The sequence below is a fragment of the Lissotriton helveticus genome, chromosome 6 (assembly GCF_964261635.1).
Source record: "Lissotriton helveticus chromosome 6, aLisHel1.1, whole genome shotgun sequence".
NCBI classification, from domain to species: Eukaryota; Metazoa; Chordata; class Amphibia; order Caudata; family Salamandridae; genus Lissotriton; species Lissotriton helveticus.
The window spans coordinates 450,274,629-450,292,343 of NC_136067.1; the positions used below are offsets into that span (position 1 = coordinate 450,274,629).

At 44.4% G+C, this 17,715-nt stretch overlaps 1 protein-coding gene across 6 annotated transcripts in view; it reads left to right on the forward strand.

Moving 5' to 3' along the window:
• Nucleotides 1-17,715, forward strand: part of FBXO25 (F-box protein 25) — an 823,789-nt gene that overhangs the window by 381,413 nt on the left and 424,661 nt on the right. For all 6 annotated transcript variants that reach the window (XM_078647893.1, XM_078647895.1, XM_078647897.1 and 3 more), the window contains exons 3-4: nt 12,138-12,241; nt 15,007-15,056. In XM_078647893.1, the coding sequence (XP_078504019.1) occupies nt 12,138-12,241; nt 15,007-15,056 (154 nt within the window). The remainder of the gene's footprint in view (nt 1-12,137; nt 12,242-15,006; nt 15,057-17,715) is intronic.

The window sequence follows — 17,715 nt, forward strand, 5'->3', positions numbered from 1 at the left end:
TGTGCCTGGAAAAACAAACAACGAAAAACCACAAAAAAGTCACTGGAACAAAAAAGCTGTAAAGACACAGGCATCAGCCCCTGCTCAGTAATGAACCTCACTCCATTAGAACTTACAGACAATGATAAAAAGATCCTCAGCCTTGGGTTAACATACTGCCCTCCATGCAATTTTAATTATGCAGATGTAAAAATGGACACCTTCAGGTTCACCAGGAAGTTAAAACGTAGGAAATTTTTCAGGTTGCAACCTGCAAAGAAGAAAAACATGGGAGTTCCTAATAGTCCCACTCTTCTTGATGCTGGAAACCGCACTGGATTTGAAGATATCTGGGCCCTACAGGAGGAGACCTGTCCATCCAGGCAAATCCCTTTGGTTACATCTAGGATTGACCAAGCTACCTGTGGTACCCCGTTCAAACCTAAATCGGTCTTCCTCCCTACTATGACACATGAAAATATCGATGTGTATCAGGATCTCATCACAAAAGACTTAAAGAAACTATACATAACTACTAATAAAAGGCATACAGCGGTCAACAAAATGAATCAGAGCTACAATACATTGATAAAGAAATTGGAATCAAACGAAAATATTGTGGTCCGCCAAGCAGATAAAGGCGGGAACGTAGTTCTTTGGCAGCGCCGGATGTACATTGATGAGGCCGAATCCCAACTTAAGGATCAATCATGCTACAAAAAAAGTAATCTGGTGGCAATAAGGTTGGCATGGCAGGACCAAAATGCTAAGTTGGTTGCATGGAGAAGTGGCAATCTGATCTCTAAGGAAGAATTTAGATTTCTAAAAAAGGAATTTCCCGTTATACTCTCATTTTATTTACTTCCTAAAATACACAAACGATTGGACAATCCACCTGGGCGTCCCATAATCTCCGCCATAAACAGTTCAACTGAGAATATGTCAACTTACATTGACTATTTTCTACAGGACAGCGTTAAAAGAGTTCTTATGTGCAGGATTCATCTGACTTTGTACGGAAATTGAGCAATACTTCATGGAATTCAGGATGTATACTTATTACATTGGACGTTGCCTCACTGTATACGTCTATACCCCACAGTGATGGTATTAGAGCTGTTAATTATTATCTAAATCAACGTGCAATCAATTTTTCTGCTCACAATACTATGTTGATTTCCATGATTAAGATTTGTTTGGAACAAAATTACTTCCTATTTAACAATCAGGTATACAAGCAGACAAGAGGGGTAGCCATGGGGGCCTGTTTTTCACCCAGCCTAGCGTGCTTGCACATGGGCTGGTGGGAGGGACAGGTCCTCATGGGGAAACATCGCACAACAATGCAAAATCATGTTCCATTGTATCTTAGATACATTGATGACCTCTTTCTTATTTGGCAGGGTACACTACAGGAAGCAAGCTCTTTTGTAAATCAGCTGAACATCAACAATTTGAATCTTGAATTCACTTCCACAATGAGTACATCCTCAATATGTTTCCTGGACATAGAAGTGTATGTAGAGTCTGATACATTAGCGACTAGGCTACATAGAAAGCAGACTGCGGGCAATACTGTCCTGCACGCGGCCAGCCAGCACCCCCATCATTTGATACACAGTATCCCCTTTGGGGAGATGCTGCGCATTAAAAGAATTTGCAGTTCAGAAACAGAGTGTTCCAAAGCTCAGGAAGCAAGCAAGATACGCTTTTTTGCCAGGGGATACTCAGAGGGGGTTGTGCAAAAAGCAATGGACCGCTCCAAGAATATAACTAGAGCACAGGCGCTAACACCGAAATTAACACCAAGTATTGCTAGCACAGAATCAGCACCGAACTCTTCAAGAATCATTGTTACTTACAATCAACAACACAAGGAAATTCGGAAAAATTTCACCCGCAATTGGAACCTGGTGACGGGGGATCCTGTCATCGGTGATCTAGAAGGTAGAAAAACAGAATTTTCCTTCAGAAAATCCATTTCTATGGCGGACAGATTAGTCAAGAACTATCTGGAACAGCCAATTCCAGAGACCTTTTTGGCTCTCAGAAAAGGCTTAAAAAAATGCTCAATTTGTAAAGCGTGCAAGTACGGCTGTAGTAAGACACAGTATTCAACACCTTTTAAGGCTGAACCTGTATATATTACTAAACAACTTACCTGTAGGACTGAATTTGCGGTTTATGTGCTGCAGTGTCCTTGTGAGCTTCGGTATGTGGGTAGTACCCGTCTGCCGGCTCACAAGCGGATACTGCAGCACATAAGAGCAATCCGTACCAAAGATCAGTCCTATCCTGTGGCACGCCATTTTCAGAGTACTCATGACAGTGACCCCAAACATCTCTTATACTATGTCATTGATTGTGTCATGCCCCTAAAAAGAGGTGGCAATAGAGATTCACTTTTAAGAGTCCTGGAAACTCGCTACATATTAGAATTGGACAGTCGTACCCCTGGGGGTCTTAACGCTAGCGAGGATCTTTATACATGCCTATAGAAATCCCCATATATCTGTAAAAACATAACTGTGGGGTTTTACTATGGCTCAGGGTATTCTGATTTTAATTTAGCTGGCTGTCACACCTTACATCTCTATAGGACCTCAACTAGTTTGCACTTTAATTAGCCGGTTTACAACATCTGTTATGAGATTAATGATAGAAGGGAGGGGCTCCTTCCTCCATACATTGAAAATTAAAAAATGTAAAAATCTGACAATTTTAATTATTTTATCACTAGCACTTTGCACTTTTTCAATATAACTTGCATTATGCTGTTATAGCTGCTCCTTGCCACTTTATTGGGTATACATGTAGAATTTGTTTACATTGGATAAGAATTTAATTGCACAAGCACTTTCTTTAGATCCCCACTAGGGGTTTATTCTGCTCAGGTTTTAATTAGGAAACATACAGCCTCAAATGTCATTACATAGATATATCGTTTTATGGTGTTTACATATATGTGTATTTATTTGTCTATTTATATATATATTTATTACCATTGCGAAATGTTGCACATATTTATCATATTATGTACTGTATGAAATAACTCACTATGTGTTCGATCGTTTGAGGCTAAAGGCTGCAAAATTGCATATAGTCTTTTCTTTGTTTCCTTAACAAAAACCTTTGATATGTTGGGGGCGGGAATTAAGAGTCCGCCTTTTGTGTTTATTATTTATACACCACCTGTGGCAATACAACTACATCATGTGATCAAGACTGTGGAGACAGTCGAAACGCGTAATGGCGGGCAAGCTGAGCAATAATATGCATCAATAAAGGCACCTTTGTTTTGGCACCTTAAAAGGGTTCCACTCTTCGTACTTTTACCAGTTGAACATTGATTGGTGGCGCTGGCAGCGCCTGGCGAGTTTTGGTTCATATATATATATATTTTAAATCACTAAAGATTTAATATTGTTTGTTACATGTCTCCCTTGAAGAGTAAATCTTGTATTTTATGATTTACAGCATGGAAACCCAGCTAGATTAAACAATTTGGGGACATCTGTTATATAGGATTGGCAAAAAATATCAGATGTCCACCGTCCTACTGAAAGCGGCCAGTAGAGCGACCCCTCTTCTGTTAGCCCTTGAAAAACCTTTTATCCAAAGACTTAACGGAATAACAATTGTGCCTTGTCAATGGAGGTGAAGATGTTGACGATATTTGGATACTTCCTTTATAATATATTCTCTCAAGAGAAGCCCCTGTGTTGATGAACCAGGTTCTGATGTTGCCAAATCTGTAAGCTTAGGATTTATTTTGAGTAGTAGACCCTCTCGGCGTTCTTGTGAAATAGCTGCTTTGGTATTGCCTAATAGATATACAGTCCTTTGTGCCCAACTGGACAAATAATTCAGATCAATTTCTCCTTTGCCTTACCTTGCAAGTTATGTAGTTTTGAACATCAAATATTGAGTCAATAATTGTCACTGGGTAAAAGAATGAGTAAAAAAAAGAAGAAAACCAACAACAGAAGTGCTCTGGTGATCACAATGAATAGAAAGGGGCACAGGCGTAGTCGTTTACTGTGATTCAGTCTGTTGCGTGATATATTCTACTGTGTATGTGTATTCAACTAGGGTGCCAATTATTGACTCCATATTTGATGTTGATGGTTCTCCCTGCAGTATAATGTGATGTTGGTAACTCTTCCATCATATCGCTAACATTATTTACCATGCATGCTCATTTCTTAACATGCTTGCAGTTCCTTACTCAAATATTGTGTTGTAATATGAAAAACATTAATAAAAACATTTTTTTTAAAGTAGGGCTCCTAAGATGTTGCTTAAAAAACATGAAGATGTCAAATGGTATAGCTCTACCCAAACAAAAAGCATTTTTATAGCATAGTCCCAACATCAGGGAGCATCGTGTTTTCTGTCTAGGTGCTTTAATATGTTTTATTTGCTACTGAGACTTAGTTCTCTGTATTTTTGTCTGTGAGGTTGGAAAACATTTTTTTACCAATTCATTTTCTTACCTTGGAATAATTTCTTAGGCACGTACTATCTTTTGTATTTCTTAAAAATATGTTTTTTCTTTTACTTTTAGATTTGGAATTTCTTTGGTTGTCTCTTTTTAATTTTGTTGCCTTATTTGTGTTCTGGGTCAAGTAGCTAAAAGACTGCAGATCCTTGAAGCCATGTGACCAGCCCCTCACAGCCTTAGTCTTCCTATCTGCCATGCCTCTTTTAACCCATTCTCTTACAGAACCTGTAAGCGGGGGTCCAAAGCAAACAGCAGAGTAAAACAAAGATGACTGTTGTTTAGGTGAGCTCTCATCATGTACCAGTTTTGCTTCATTATATACACATACTGCACCCCATTTTCACAAAAAACACAATCCCCTTCAATCCCATCCACCTCGTACATCTTTCACTCACTCCCTAGCAACCCACCAACAAAAGCATGTTCATCAACTGAATTATGTCTAGCTGCAGACATTGCCTAATCTATTATTGCACTGAATAATGACTCAAAAGAAACATCGCACATCCCCAAATAAACATACATCTTAGACGTCCCCACCCTAATTTGCTACAACATGCAGCATACCTAAGCCGTGACAGGACCTGAGGAGACCTCTCAATCATCCAAAATGCTTCCTAGCTCTGGACCCTCTAAAATCCAAAGCCCTCAAATTCCTGTAGTCTCTCTCTGCCTTCTCACACATAAGCCAACTGACAAATCAACAATTTTGGACCCTTTTCTTTAAGATGCCCTATTTCACAGGTAGGTGCCATATTGGTAAGAGATGATCTGCAGCACACCCTACCCCTAATAAGTGTGCATCTGCAGTATTCCACCTATCTGAAAAACCCAGAACTTAGGTGGGTGAAGGGAAAAGCAAATCCTTCACTCCCTGTCACTTGCCATCTCTGAATGGGGAGCGACAACCCTGGATTCTATCCCTCCACGTTGCCTCTTTATCCTCTTCGGAGGCTCAAAGATAATTCTTATTTTCTGTTGTCAGAACCTGTGCCTTTCAGGGCCGGACTGGCCGTAGCGGGCACCGGGCAATCCCCCGGTGCGCCGCACGGGTGGGGCCTGGTTTTGGGCCCCTGGGGCCGGTTTTGGTTACAGGGCCGTTTTTACAGCATAGCTGCAAAGTCGGACCTGCAACAAAATCGGCCGAAAACCGGCCCTGGCAAAGAGCTCGGCGGCACCTCCACCCCATATCCCCCCCCCCCCCGAGCACTCTGCAAAGGCCGGTTTTAGTTCCGTCCGGCCCTGGTGCCTTTATGACTTTTTAGCAGGTTCTTGTTGCTTCTTAGTGACATGATGTAGTTACTTCTTACTGTTCATTTCTAATGCTGTTCACAAATCGTAATGTACTAATTTATTGTGCAGATTTATGCTTTTGCTTTGTCGCCCATGGAAAATGATGTCCTCTGAACCAAATTCTCATATCAAGAAGCACTGATAATCAAATGTTTAGGAAGTGTCAGACTTGTAAATAACATGAAACTCGATTATCCGTCATTGCAAGATTATTTTGGAGGAGAGTAGTGGCAGAGAACGCCCTAACTAAGGTGAACTCGTGCAGCCCTGGGAGAGTAGTGGCCGCCCTGACACATGGATGTAGTTTGAGCATTGTCATCTCACTTACGCTGACGCCTGTTGTGTTCTTCTGGGATGCTGATCGGGGGACCCTAGGGGCTGTAGCTGGGACCCTACTCTCAGGGGCACCTGGGTTGACTACAGGCCTGACACGTGGCCTAGAAATAACATAGGTGGACACTAAGTGTGTTGTTGCTGGCTCTCCGCTCCGCACCCGAATCCCCGTGCGTGCGTGCGTGCCCCTTTTTATTATAGGAGGTCACATGACCTAACGTTGTGCGCCGGGGGCGTCATGAGCGTATGATAAACAGGAACACAACATTCCTCCTAAAACATGACAAACAAAGAACAAACACTTCTTCAGTTCAACAGTTCAACTCGATCAGGCACGTTTGGCATATTTTGTATAGCATGATTCAGCTTAACAGTAGCAACATGTCCCAGGTGACACCAAGATGCCCGACTAGTCAATGAAACAAATTGGAACATTCTTACGTGAAATAATTTCGCAGCCGACAGGAGGGCTCTGGATTTCTTCTCAGGCTGTACTGCGAACTCTCCCGCCCTGCGACAGTTCCTTCACTGGTCCCATCTGTGAGTGGATGGCTGTTCGGTACCTCGTCCACCGCCTCCTGAGCTCCAGCATCACTGACCCTTTCTTCTTCTTCACTGCCAGAGTCATCAGAAGAGACGTCTCTCCAAGAGTCCTCCGTGCTGGCCATGGGATCTACACAGACTGACCTGTCATTCGCTTTTTGTACTGTGGCTTCATGTGGGATCACCCTTGGATTCAGTTCCGTGTGAAAATGCTTGAAGTGAGACACATTCCTAGTTACTATTTCTCGTCCTCTGGTGGCCATTACACGGGTACCCTTCACACTGATCACACGCCAGGGACCTCTTTCATAAGTTAGCCTGAACTTGCCACTGGTCACTCTGTTCTTCAATAGCACCACATCTCCTCTGCGGAATTTCACTGCTGTGGCTCTTCGTCTTTGGCTGACTTGGGCATACGCTCTTCTCCGGCTGTTTGCAATCTTATCTTCATCGGTCTTCTTCGGCATCCAGCTTGGGTGATGAGGAATAGAGTCCATTACTACACGTCCCATGAGGATGTGCGCCGGAGCCACTCCAGTGGTGGTGTGAGGTGTTTGGCGGTAACTTCGGAGAAATGTGAATATGGCCATTTCCACTGACTGCCCTTTATCATGCGCAATCCTTATCACCTTGTTGAGAGTTCTCATGAACCGTTCCGCTTCTCCATTCGCTTGCGGCCAGCGGGGAGTTATCCGGCGATGTGGCACACCTAGAGAGCTCAGATAGGTGGCTAGTTCCTGGCCTTGAAACGGTGGTCCGTTGTCAGTGCGCAATTCTCTCATTACTCCATGAGCAGCTATTATTTTTTCTAGTTTGGGGATTACTTCTGCAGTACTTGTATTGGATATGATTTCAACCTCCGGGTACTTTGAGTGATCATCAATCACCACCATGGTGTGTCGTCCATCTGGAAGAAAATCCATGCTGACCTGCTTCCACGGTTGTTGCGGACGGGGCTCCACTATGACCGGTGCTTCCCGCGGTACATCCCCCATGACCTGGCATGCAGTGCAGGATCTTACCGTCTTCTCCACTAGTTCATCCATGAGAGGGAACCACACCTTGGCTCTCAGACGTGCCTTGATCTTGACGATTCCTTGGTGACCAACGTGGGCCAGTTGAACAACTTGTTCCGTTAATGCTGAGGGTATTACCAACCGGTGTCCTCGTAGTAGGCAACCAGTGTTGTCTTCATTCAGATCATCTTTCACATGGTATAGACTCTCCATGATTCGTTGAGCTTCAGGTGTGAGTGTCTTCCAGCTCTCCTTGGCTCTGTGCCAGTTTCGTTTCTGCATTGCTTCCCTGGCCCTTTGGAGGCAAGCATCTTGGGTGGTGGCCTCTGCCACTTCACTTACAGAGATGGAGCATGAACACGACCTGGCCATGACGCACTTGACATAAGCTTCAGTTTCTTCAGCCTCTTCTATCTCTTCGGGCGTTGCAGCCCGGGGGTGTCGTGAAAGATAGTCCGCCGGATTCTTGGCTCCTGGTTGATATTCAATGTTACAGTTGTATTCTTGTAGTTGCAGCATCCACTTTTCTATGCGGGGTGGTGGTTTCGTCGAGGTCCCCGAGAACAGGGCCACCAGCGACTTGTGATCTGTGATGACAGTAAATGGTTTTCCATACAGATAGAGATGAAAATGTCTGCAACCCCAATGTATGGCTATGGCCTCCTTTTCAATTTGGGAATATCGTTGCTCAGTGTCCGTGAGTGAACGACTCGCAAAGGCCACTGGCATCCAATCCAAGTCATCCCGCTGTTTCTGCATAAGCACTGCGCCCAAACCTGCGGGGCCGGCATCTACGGCCACCAGGGTGAGATTTCGGGGATCAAAGAAAGCTAGAGTGGTGTTGTCCGATAGAGCTGCCTTGATGCTCTCAAATGCCTTCTCTTGTTCCAGTCCCCATGTCCAGGGAGTGGAGTCCTTCGTAAGTTCTCTCAAAGGAAGTGTCAGATTGACAAGATCTCTAATGAACCTTCCACAGTAGTTGACCATCCCCAGGAAACTGCGGACTTCGGTGACCGTGGTGGGGGGTTTGGCATCCTTAACATCTTTGACCTTCTCCAGGTCCGGTTGAACTCCATCGACTGAGAATGTGTATCCGAAGAACCCTATTTTCCGCCTCAGGAACTCACATTTTTCTCGATGTAGGGTTAGTCCCGCCTCTCTTAGTCTTCTGAACACTTGTGCCAGTCGCTGGTTGTGTTCCCCAATGGTTCTCGCATGTACCATGATGTCATCACTGACGTTGATCACCCCAGGTATGTCTGCAATCAGTTCCTGGATCACATTTTGAAATACTTCAGCCGCACTGGATATTCCAAAGCTGAGTCTGGTGTATCTTCTGAGGCCTACGTGTGTTGAGAATGTCGTGATGTTCCTCGACTCTTTGTCCAACACCAGTTGATGGTACCCAGACCGAAGGTCCAGTTTTGAGAACCAACAGGCCCCAGCCATTTCTCCGATGAGATCATCGATTGTGGGTGTGATGTGGCGTTCCCGTTTGATGGCAGCATTAGGGAGGCGCATGTCTACACAGATCCAAACAGCTCCTGGTTGCTTTGGCTTCCTTGTTACTACAATGGGCGATACCCAGGGAGTGGGGCCTGTGACTTTTTCAATGATGCCCGCTGCCTCCAGTTTTCTGAGTTCCTCTTCCACCAGAGGCCTGAGATGGAAGGCTATGGGGCGGTGTCGCAATGCGACTGTCTGCACTGTCGGGTCCACGTGGAGATGCATCTCACGCCCTGTGAAGCGTCCTATGCCTTGGAAGATATCAGAGAAGTCCATTATAAGTTGCTGCACCGATTCTTCATGGACACCAAACGCAAAGGTGACAACGCCTAAGTCTTCAGCCGCTCGACATCCCAGTAGCATGCCCTGCCCATCTTCCGAGACAAATACGTTGGCATTGATGGTTTTGTCCCCATGAGTAATGGATGTCCGGAACTTTCCCCTGATTCGGAGGGGTGTCTCCTGACCATATGCAAAAACCGTGATGGGTGAGGGATGTAGATTTGGAGGGCGAGCCATTGTTCTGTACAGAGCGGCACTCATAAGATTGATGGTGGCCCCTGTGTCTACCACAGCCATTATTTCCTGCTCCGCCACTCTGAGTGAGCATTGTGGAAGTTTCCTGGCACGACTTGCGGCTGTTCCTATCATGTGGACCTTGTGCACCGTCCTTTCTTCTTCCTCATCATCGTCCATATCATTTTGGGTCTGATCGCCTTCCGGCAGTGCGTTCACTCTTTGTCGGGGCTTGCGAAACTTCTTCGAGCGGCATACCTTTTCAAAATGGTTGAGTTTGCCACATCCTGAGCAACGCTTCCCTCGAGCTGGACATTCTGGTGCTGAATGATTCGGGCCTCCACAGTACCCACACGGGAAACCAGAGGCGCCTGCCTGTGCCCTCGCAGGTTTCTTGTTCCACTTGGCCGGCGCTCGTACTTGGAGCTTGTTGACTGGTTCAGCCTTGACCGGTGCTTGTAGGGCTGCCTCCATGTGGGCGGCTCGTGCTTTGGACAGTTCCTTGGTACGCCCAAGGGTCAGGATGTCAGCTAGCGGCTTACCCGACTCTTCCAAAATCCGTTCTCTCAGCTTGGCCGATGCGCAGCCTTGAATGATTTAACCCCGTATTTCCTCGGTGGCATCCGCAAACCCACAGGACAGCGCCAGTCTCTTAAGCCTGGTGTGGTACGTGTCCAACGACTCCTCGGGCAATTGCCGCGCCTGCCTGAATACAAATCTTTCATAGTCCTGATTAGCCATAGGTTCAAAATGAGCATTCAGGGCATTGATGAGTGTGTGGTGAGTTTTGGGAGTAGCTTCTACTAGCGTCCTGGCAATGGAATGCACATCCTTGCCGCCTAGGTGGAGCACCATGGCCCGCTTCTGCTCTTTGTGGACTTTCGTGGCTTCAAAAAATACCAAGAGTCTGTCCACCCATTCCTTCCACTTGGGGGCCATGACGACGGTGATCCCTCCACCACAAACGGTTCGATCGATGGAATTGTGGCCATGTCGTGACTGGTGACCGGTGGGGCCCTCCGTGGCAGGTGGGGCGTTGAGCGTCACTCGTAGGCTTCGTGCCTCGTGATGGGCCCCACAACCCGTTGCCTCGCGTGTGTGTGTACCCCACTATCAGGATTGTCCGCAGCACTGGGGTATCGTGTGCACAGGCCCTTCTGTCCTTCCACGAGCAGCCCCCCAACAGAGCACGGAGAAGCAGCGGCGGCCAGGCGCCGAACACCGCGTCCGCGCAATGCGTGTGAGAAGGCAGGGCGCGGTTCCGTGGTGGAGCGTCGGCCGGACGGGGCCAGACAATAGCGCGCTTCACGCACCGGCAGGGAAGCCGAGTGCGGCGCTGATCCAGGAGCACCGTGGCCCCACCAGACGGCCCGCTGACCGAGGGAGCACAGGGCGCGCTCCACGGAGGGCTCCAAGACGGAGGGAGAGCGCGGCAGGCCTGAAGCAGGGGCGACGATCCAGCTCACCTGCACTCCCGAGCGGCGAGAGTCCGCGTCTGTGTGCACGCACAGCGTGTAGGCGGCCGTGTGGCACGAGCACCGCGAGCGGAAACACACGCTCGCGGCCGCCGCACAAAGGGGCTGTCGCCACCCACACGTGGCGAGGGCTCGATCAACCACCCTCGTCGCCAATTGTTGTGTGCTTCTGGGATGCTGATCGGGGGACCCTAGGGGCTGTAGCTGGGACCCTACTCTCAGAGGCACCTGGGTTGACTACAGGCCTGACACGTGGCCTAGAAATAACATAGGCGGACACCAAGTGTGTTGTTGCTGGCTCTCCGCTCCGCACCCGAATCCCCGTGCGTGCGTGCGTGCCCCTTTTTATTATAGGAGGTCACATGACCTAACGTTGTGCGCCGGGGGCGTCATGAGCGTATGATAAACAGGAACACAACAACGCCCAAACCTAATTCATTTTGTGTGGGTCAAGTCGCAGGAGAGGGAGAATCCGGATACAAAGACCACACGTTTCATAGCATGCTATACATAAATGGGCAGTTCTGAAAAGTTACTGGCATAGCAACAAATCAGACTTTTACATTATTCCACACATATCTTCATTTGATTTCGATTGTATAGTAAATACACGGTTTATGTGCACAGAGATAATAAGCAAGACTTTACACAATGAGCTGCTTGTGTATGTTTCATAAAGGCGGACATAACCTTGCATGTTGCAAAGTTCTCTTCCTCGACCACGGAAAGTAAAGACATGTTATATTTCAAAGCAGAGAGAAAGGCACAGTAAACCGCAGTTGAATTTAAATGAAAAGGCTCTCCTATATGCCATAAAGGAGACATGGTGTATTTTATACACAGAAAATAGAATAACTAAATTTTTCTTTAAGCTTACGTCTTAAAAAATTAAACGTGTCTTGTGAGCTATAAATATTCGACATAAATACATGTATTGTATTGTATTTTAACTTTTGATACTTCAAATTTCAGCAACCTGAAGGCAGAAGACTCCGACCTTTTCAATAAAGAAGACTGTGAATTTGAAGTTAAAAAAAGGAAGAAAGACCATTTGAATGAAAACACAAAATATCACTGTAAGACATCTAATCATTTAAAAGGCTTTAAATGTCTACACAGATGTTGAAAGCCATTCACTAATCTGCATCTCCTTCATTTCTTCATCATAGGATACAACCTATTTTCTTGTGTGGGAGGGAAGTCCATTGTACAAAATGATTGTCATGTTCATGCATAGTTTTCTCCTTAATGGCATTGCACAGCGGTTCCATGAGGTGAACCATTATGTTGAAAAACTGTAGACAACAAAACATTGTTGCCCCAGGTTATCTATGAGAAAAGCAAATGTGGGTCCCAGGGCAATGTGATTGCTGTCTGAGACCCACTGACTCTGTTTGAGTGTATGTGGTCTTTAAAAAAATCAAAAAAATCCGACCCTGTAATGGACAATAAATGAGGGTAGTCCATTCTTTGTAATTTTAATGATGTATTTATTCCAGTAGTATTCAGGATGAGAGTCGTGCTTTCTCAGCGCTTTACTTTTACATGTTTCAAATATTATCATCAACTCGTTTACATGTTTTAATATTTATCATCATCTCATTACATGTTTTAAAAATGTATTCTGAATCACATCTCTTTAAGAGATTTTCATCTTATGCTTTGATTGTAACTTATTGTGCCTCTTGAAGTTCTTCCTCTCATTGCAAAGAAGGGAGAAGATGTAGTATGCTGCTCAGCCGGGAGGTGTGATGTGTAGAATGTTGAATGTTAGAATGTTGGAATGATTGGATCAGTTGCTGAATGGGCTGAGCAGAGCACAGACTGCTCCTGGTGGGGCTCTCATCCTGAATACTACTGGAATAAATACATCATTAAAATTACAAAGAATGGACTACCCTCATTTATTGTCCATTACAGACCCTCACTCACCAAGGTGTCATGCTTCATTATAATGTTTGTTTCATCACCCGACAGTTTGTTTGGGGGTGCGGGGGGCAGATGGCCTCATTGCTTTATTCGAGAGCATTTGGGTGGTTATAGTGAACTTGTTTTTAAATGAGGTCTGGGATCTATATACAGTGTTAAAATATCCCTTACAATAAAATGCATACCTATAATTTATTGTGGTATATTTTTCTGTGTGGAATATTAAAAAAGAAATATCCAGTAATGTAGGGGATATGACTGTGCCCTAGTCCTTTTAGCCGACACATTTCAGCTGTTCTAATGCTATCCCTGGGAGGGGGGGCTGGGGTCTCTGACCTTCCCGAAGGGGCGGACATACTCTCAGCTATTAACTGGTGGTCTAATAATCCTCATCTGTACAAAGTACAAAGATAAAAGTGCCTACCTGGGGATCTGTTGATGTAAAAAGTGTCCCCCCCCCTAGCACCACCCCAGCAGGGACATCACTGCCTACTGTCCTATGAGATAGCAAGTGCGCCTAAGTGTGAATATCGCAATGGTGCATCATGTCTGCTTTTACGGCATGCCAAGCCACCGCGAAAAGCTGTCACCACTGGCGCACCAGTGCACCCCAATGCTGACCTCAGAGGCCTCCCACCACTTTGCCATCTACCTCTACAGCAGCATCATCACATCAGCATCATCACATCAGCCTGCAAGCCTGCTGCCTCCACCCTGTGCACATCAGTGGCTGAAAGCTCACTGCCACATGACATGTTCATTTTGAGGGCTGCAAGGTTTTGTGAGCACACTTCAGAAGACACTGTTAATCTTTGTGCTTCCTATTGGTGTGCAGCTGCTTACCACAAATGTCTGTCACTGCTCATCCGCTAGGTCTTATGGACAAGCACTTTGTTGCACCTCTTGGTGCAGCCTCATCAGTAACAAGCTGCCTAACAACACAAAAAGTGGTAGCTGGGTCTCGCACCTAAGCTCCACCAGCCCGGTTCTACCAAAAATAGCTGCCAAAATTAGAAAAAAATTAGATTAGTGAGAGAGACCAGAACATTGCCTGCTGACCTGGAGGGCCAGACTCAAAGGAGTCTGGACCAAAAAAATGCAGTTAACTACAGCATAAAACCGATTCCTACCCTGCAATAGAAATGGAACGAACTGAAATGTGATGAAAAAAAAGTAAAACTGTCTTCCACCAGTTAGAAGGGTAACTCCTTATTCAGCCATCCTGCCTACTGCCCTTATCACGTAACAAAACAGATCCTTTACCATCCTTACTGTGTGGCTGGGCGTGGAAGCCAAAGGGCAGGGGTAGTGGCATAAATGTTTTGGGGCCATGAGAGCGCTCCGGCTTAATTGTAGTAATTTCTGTTGAAAATGGAGTTATATTGTTCGTGACACTATGGTCATTCTTGGCGTATTGACAGATTCGTCTCTCTTAGTGCTCTCTCTGTCCCAATCAATGGTGGTGCTCTTTATGCCCCTGTTGCACTGTACTCTATTGTCCCTATAAGCTCCACTCTCTGTCTAAATAAATGTACTTTTTCCAGTAGAAGTAAAAATCATTGTTATGTCTAGTCTACGCTGTTGAATAATGTTGTGCCTCCTACTTTCCTTCTTGTCCAAAGTCTGGTGAAATCCATGGCCCTCTATAGATAATGTATAAAGAAGACTTAACAATGACAGTAGGGCAGAATAATGGCATTGCATAACCAGGCATTGCCGTTTCTGATACCCTCCGTTGCAGTTATGTCATTAGCTAATGATATTGCCTATACTGTAGCAATTATATGTATATTCTTAGTACAAATGAAAGTGAGTCCAGTTTTAACTTGCTTAGATACCTTCTGAAATATATCCTTGATCCCTGAAAAAACTTGCTGCAAGAGTAACTAGTATTATATATATTTTTTAATAGATTTCTTTCGAGAGAAGTGGATCTATGTTCATAAGGAAAGTACGAAAGAAGTAAGTCATGATGCTTCACGTGCTCTCATTACCATTTAAACTCTTCTCTTTAGTCTCCTAAAGGTTTCAATATTGAGTGCAAGAATCATATATGTTGAATGCCATACTCTAAACACGTGCGTTAACTTTTGCAATGCTTTCCTCAGTTTGTTGTGAATTACTTTGCCGACCCACAACAAGAGAATAAAGTATTTTATGTATTTATTAAAGCAACGTGTGCGCAGCAGTATACCGTTTTAGTAACACCAATTAAAAAAACACAACTATAGACGGCCCATCGTGACGTGATGCTACAATGTGGTTGCTGATATCAGGCAACTAAAATGAAATGAGAACATCGCGGTTGATAGAATAAATAATGGGAGACTATCCAATTTATGTAATTATCTTTTTTTTAAAAACCTTGAGGAAGAGGATTTTCTCTCGAAACACCTGGTGGCTGTGTGTTTATATCTGAAAACTGATAAAGAAATTTACGAAAGAAATTAGAATCCGTGGAGTATTGTGTGTCTAGGAGATGTAAGAGATGAGGAAAATGGAGCAATGAAATAAAATGGTATTTATGACAAGGTGCACCTCCTTTTTTTCAACGTTACTTGAATGTGAAGGAGTAGACCAATCAGCTTTTTTGTTTAAGTTTGGTGACCCCAAATTTTTCAAAAAAATAAAACTGAAAGTTCTACAAGGGATTGCATATACTTGGTATAAAGTGAGGCATGCGACAAATGTTGGATACTACTCTGGGAGGGCTCCTATATGGGGTCTACCCATCCCCCCCTCATGGACAACAGATGCCCTTACTAACCCACTAATAGAGGCGGGCATAAATAAATGGGATGACCTGTTTATGGATGGGACATTACTTCCATGGGACTATCTAATAAACAGAGTAGGCACAAGATTTTCGAGATTTAAGTATATTCAGATCTCTAGCTGGTTACAGTCATACAAAGAGCAGCCAGCACGGGTTAGAAAGTTGCCTATAGGTGGCAACAGCGACTTGGTAACTTGCCTCTTGGACAGCCCAGCTGTTAAAAAAGAAATTTCATGTTGGTATAACAAAATAATCGATGAAATAGATGCCAACTTTCATCTACCGACGTCATTATGGGCTGAACTTATGCCAGGTGTAGATGTTGAAGAACTTTGGTTAGCTTCTTGCTCAATGCTCTGGGATTTAGTTAAACCTGCATGGCTTCGTAGAAACCATCTATTTACTATACACAGGGCATACTATTCCCCTCAGAGGTTGACTAAGTTTTCTTTAACTGGCCCAGTCTCATGTCCAAGATGTGGGTTAATCGCAGCATCAGACACCCATATGTTTTATGAATGCCCAAACCTATCCGGTTATTGGGAAGCCATTGGTAATAAGCTTTCTCAACTTCTGGGTGAACATATCTCCATAGACCTTGCTTTAGTTATATTTGGTCTCAGGAGTAAAATCCGCAATGCCGCAACTAATCTAATATTCTACTCCATTCTAGCGGCCCGTAGGGAGATATGTAGGCATTGGAAAGACGCTCAACCACCTACAGAGCATGAATGGCGAGCCTCACTTCTTCAAATTTCCAAACTCGATCTTGCCAGAGCAGGTAACCCCAATAGGAGAGCCGTTTGGGCTTTGCTAGGATAGCAGTGATAAACTTGGGTTTTTTTTTTTTTTTTTTTTTCCCCCAAGTCCTATGATTAACACGTACATTGCTTATCCTTGCTGCCATGACTGACAGTCCTGGAGCTATGGGGGTCTCGATAACTTGGACACTATCTCCTGAGGCACATCCCTAAGCAAAAATTATGTTTGGCTGCAGTGATTTGTGCTGTGGGGAATTGGTCTTCTTCCCTCCCGAATGTACTTTCTCCTACCAGCTATAAGCTGAGACAGCACTGCACGCGACCACTCTTTCTTTGCTCTGTGGCGGTTCTTTGGTTTTGATAGATTGGAGCTATGCACGTAAATGAAAAAAAAAAAAAAAAAAAAAGAATCATATATGTTGAATGCCATACTCTAAACACGTGCGTTAACTTTTGCAATGCTTTCCTCAGTTTGTTGTGAATTACTTTGCCGACCCACAACAAGAGAATAAAGTATTTTATGTATTTATTAAAGCAACGTGTGCGCAGCAGTATACCGTTTTAGTAACACCAATTAAAAAAACACAACTATAGACGGCCCATCGTGACGTGATGCTGCAATGTGGTTGCTGATATCAGGCAACTAAAATGAAATGAGAACATCGCGGTTGATAGAATAAATAATGGGAGACTATCCAATTTATGTAATTATCTTTTTTTTAAAAACCTTGAGGAAGAGGATTTTCTCTCGAAACACCTGGTGGCTGTGTGTTTATATCTGAAAACTGATAAAGAAATTTACGAAAGAAATTAGAATCCGTGGAGTATTGTGTGTCTAGGAGATGTAAGAGATGAGGAAAATGGAGCAATGAAATAAAATGGTATTTATGACAAGGTGCACCTCCTTCTTAGAAGAATATAATTTTAGGCATACCAGTGGGGACTGCAGGTCTAGAGCGACATGAGTTGGGATGTTAATCCCTGAACCTCTATTTTTGTTTCAAGTATTTAATGTGTTTATTAAGGCAGTGTGTGCACAGCAGTATACTATTTTGTTGACACAAAGCGTAAAACCCAATATTTA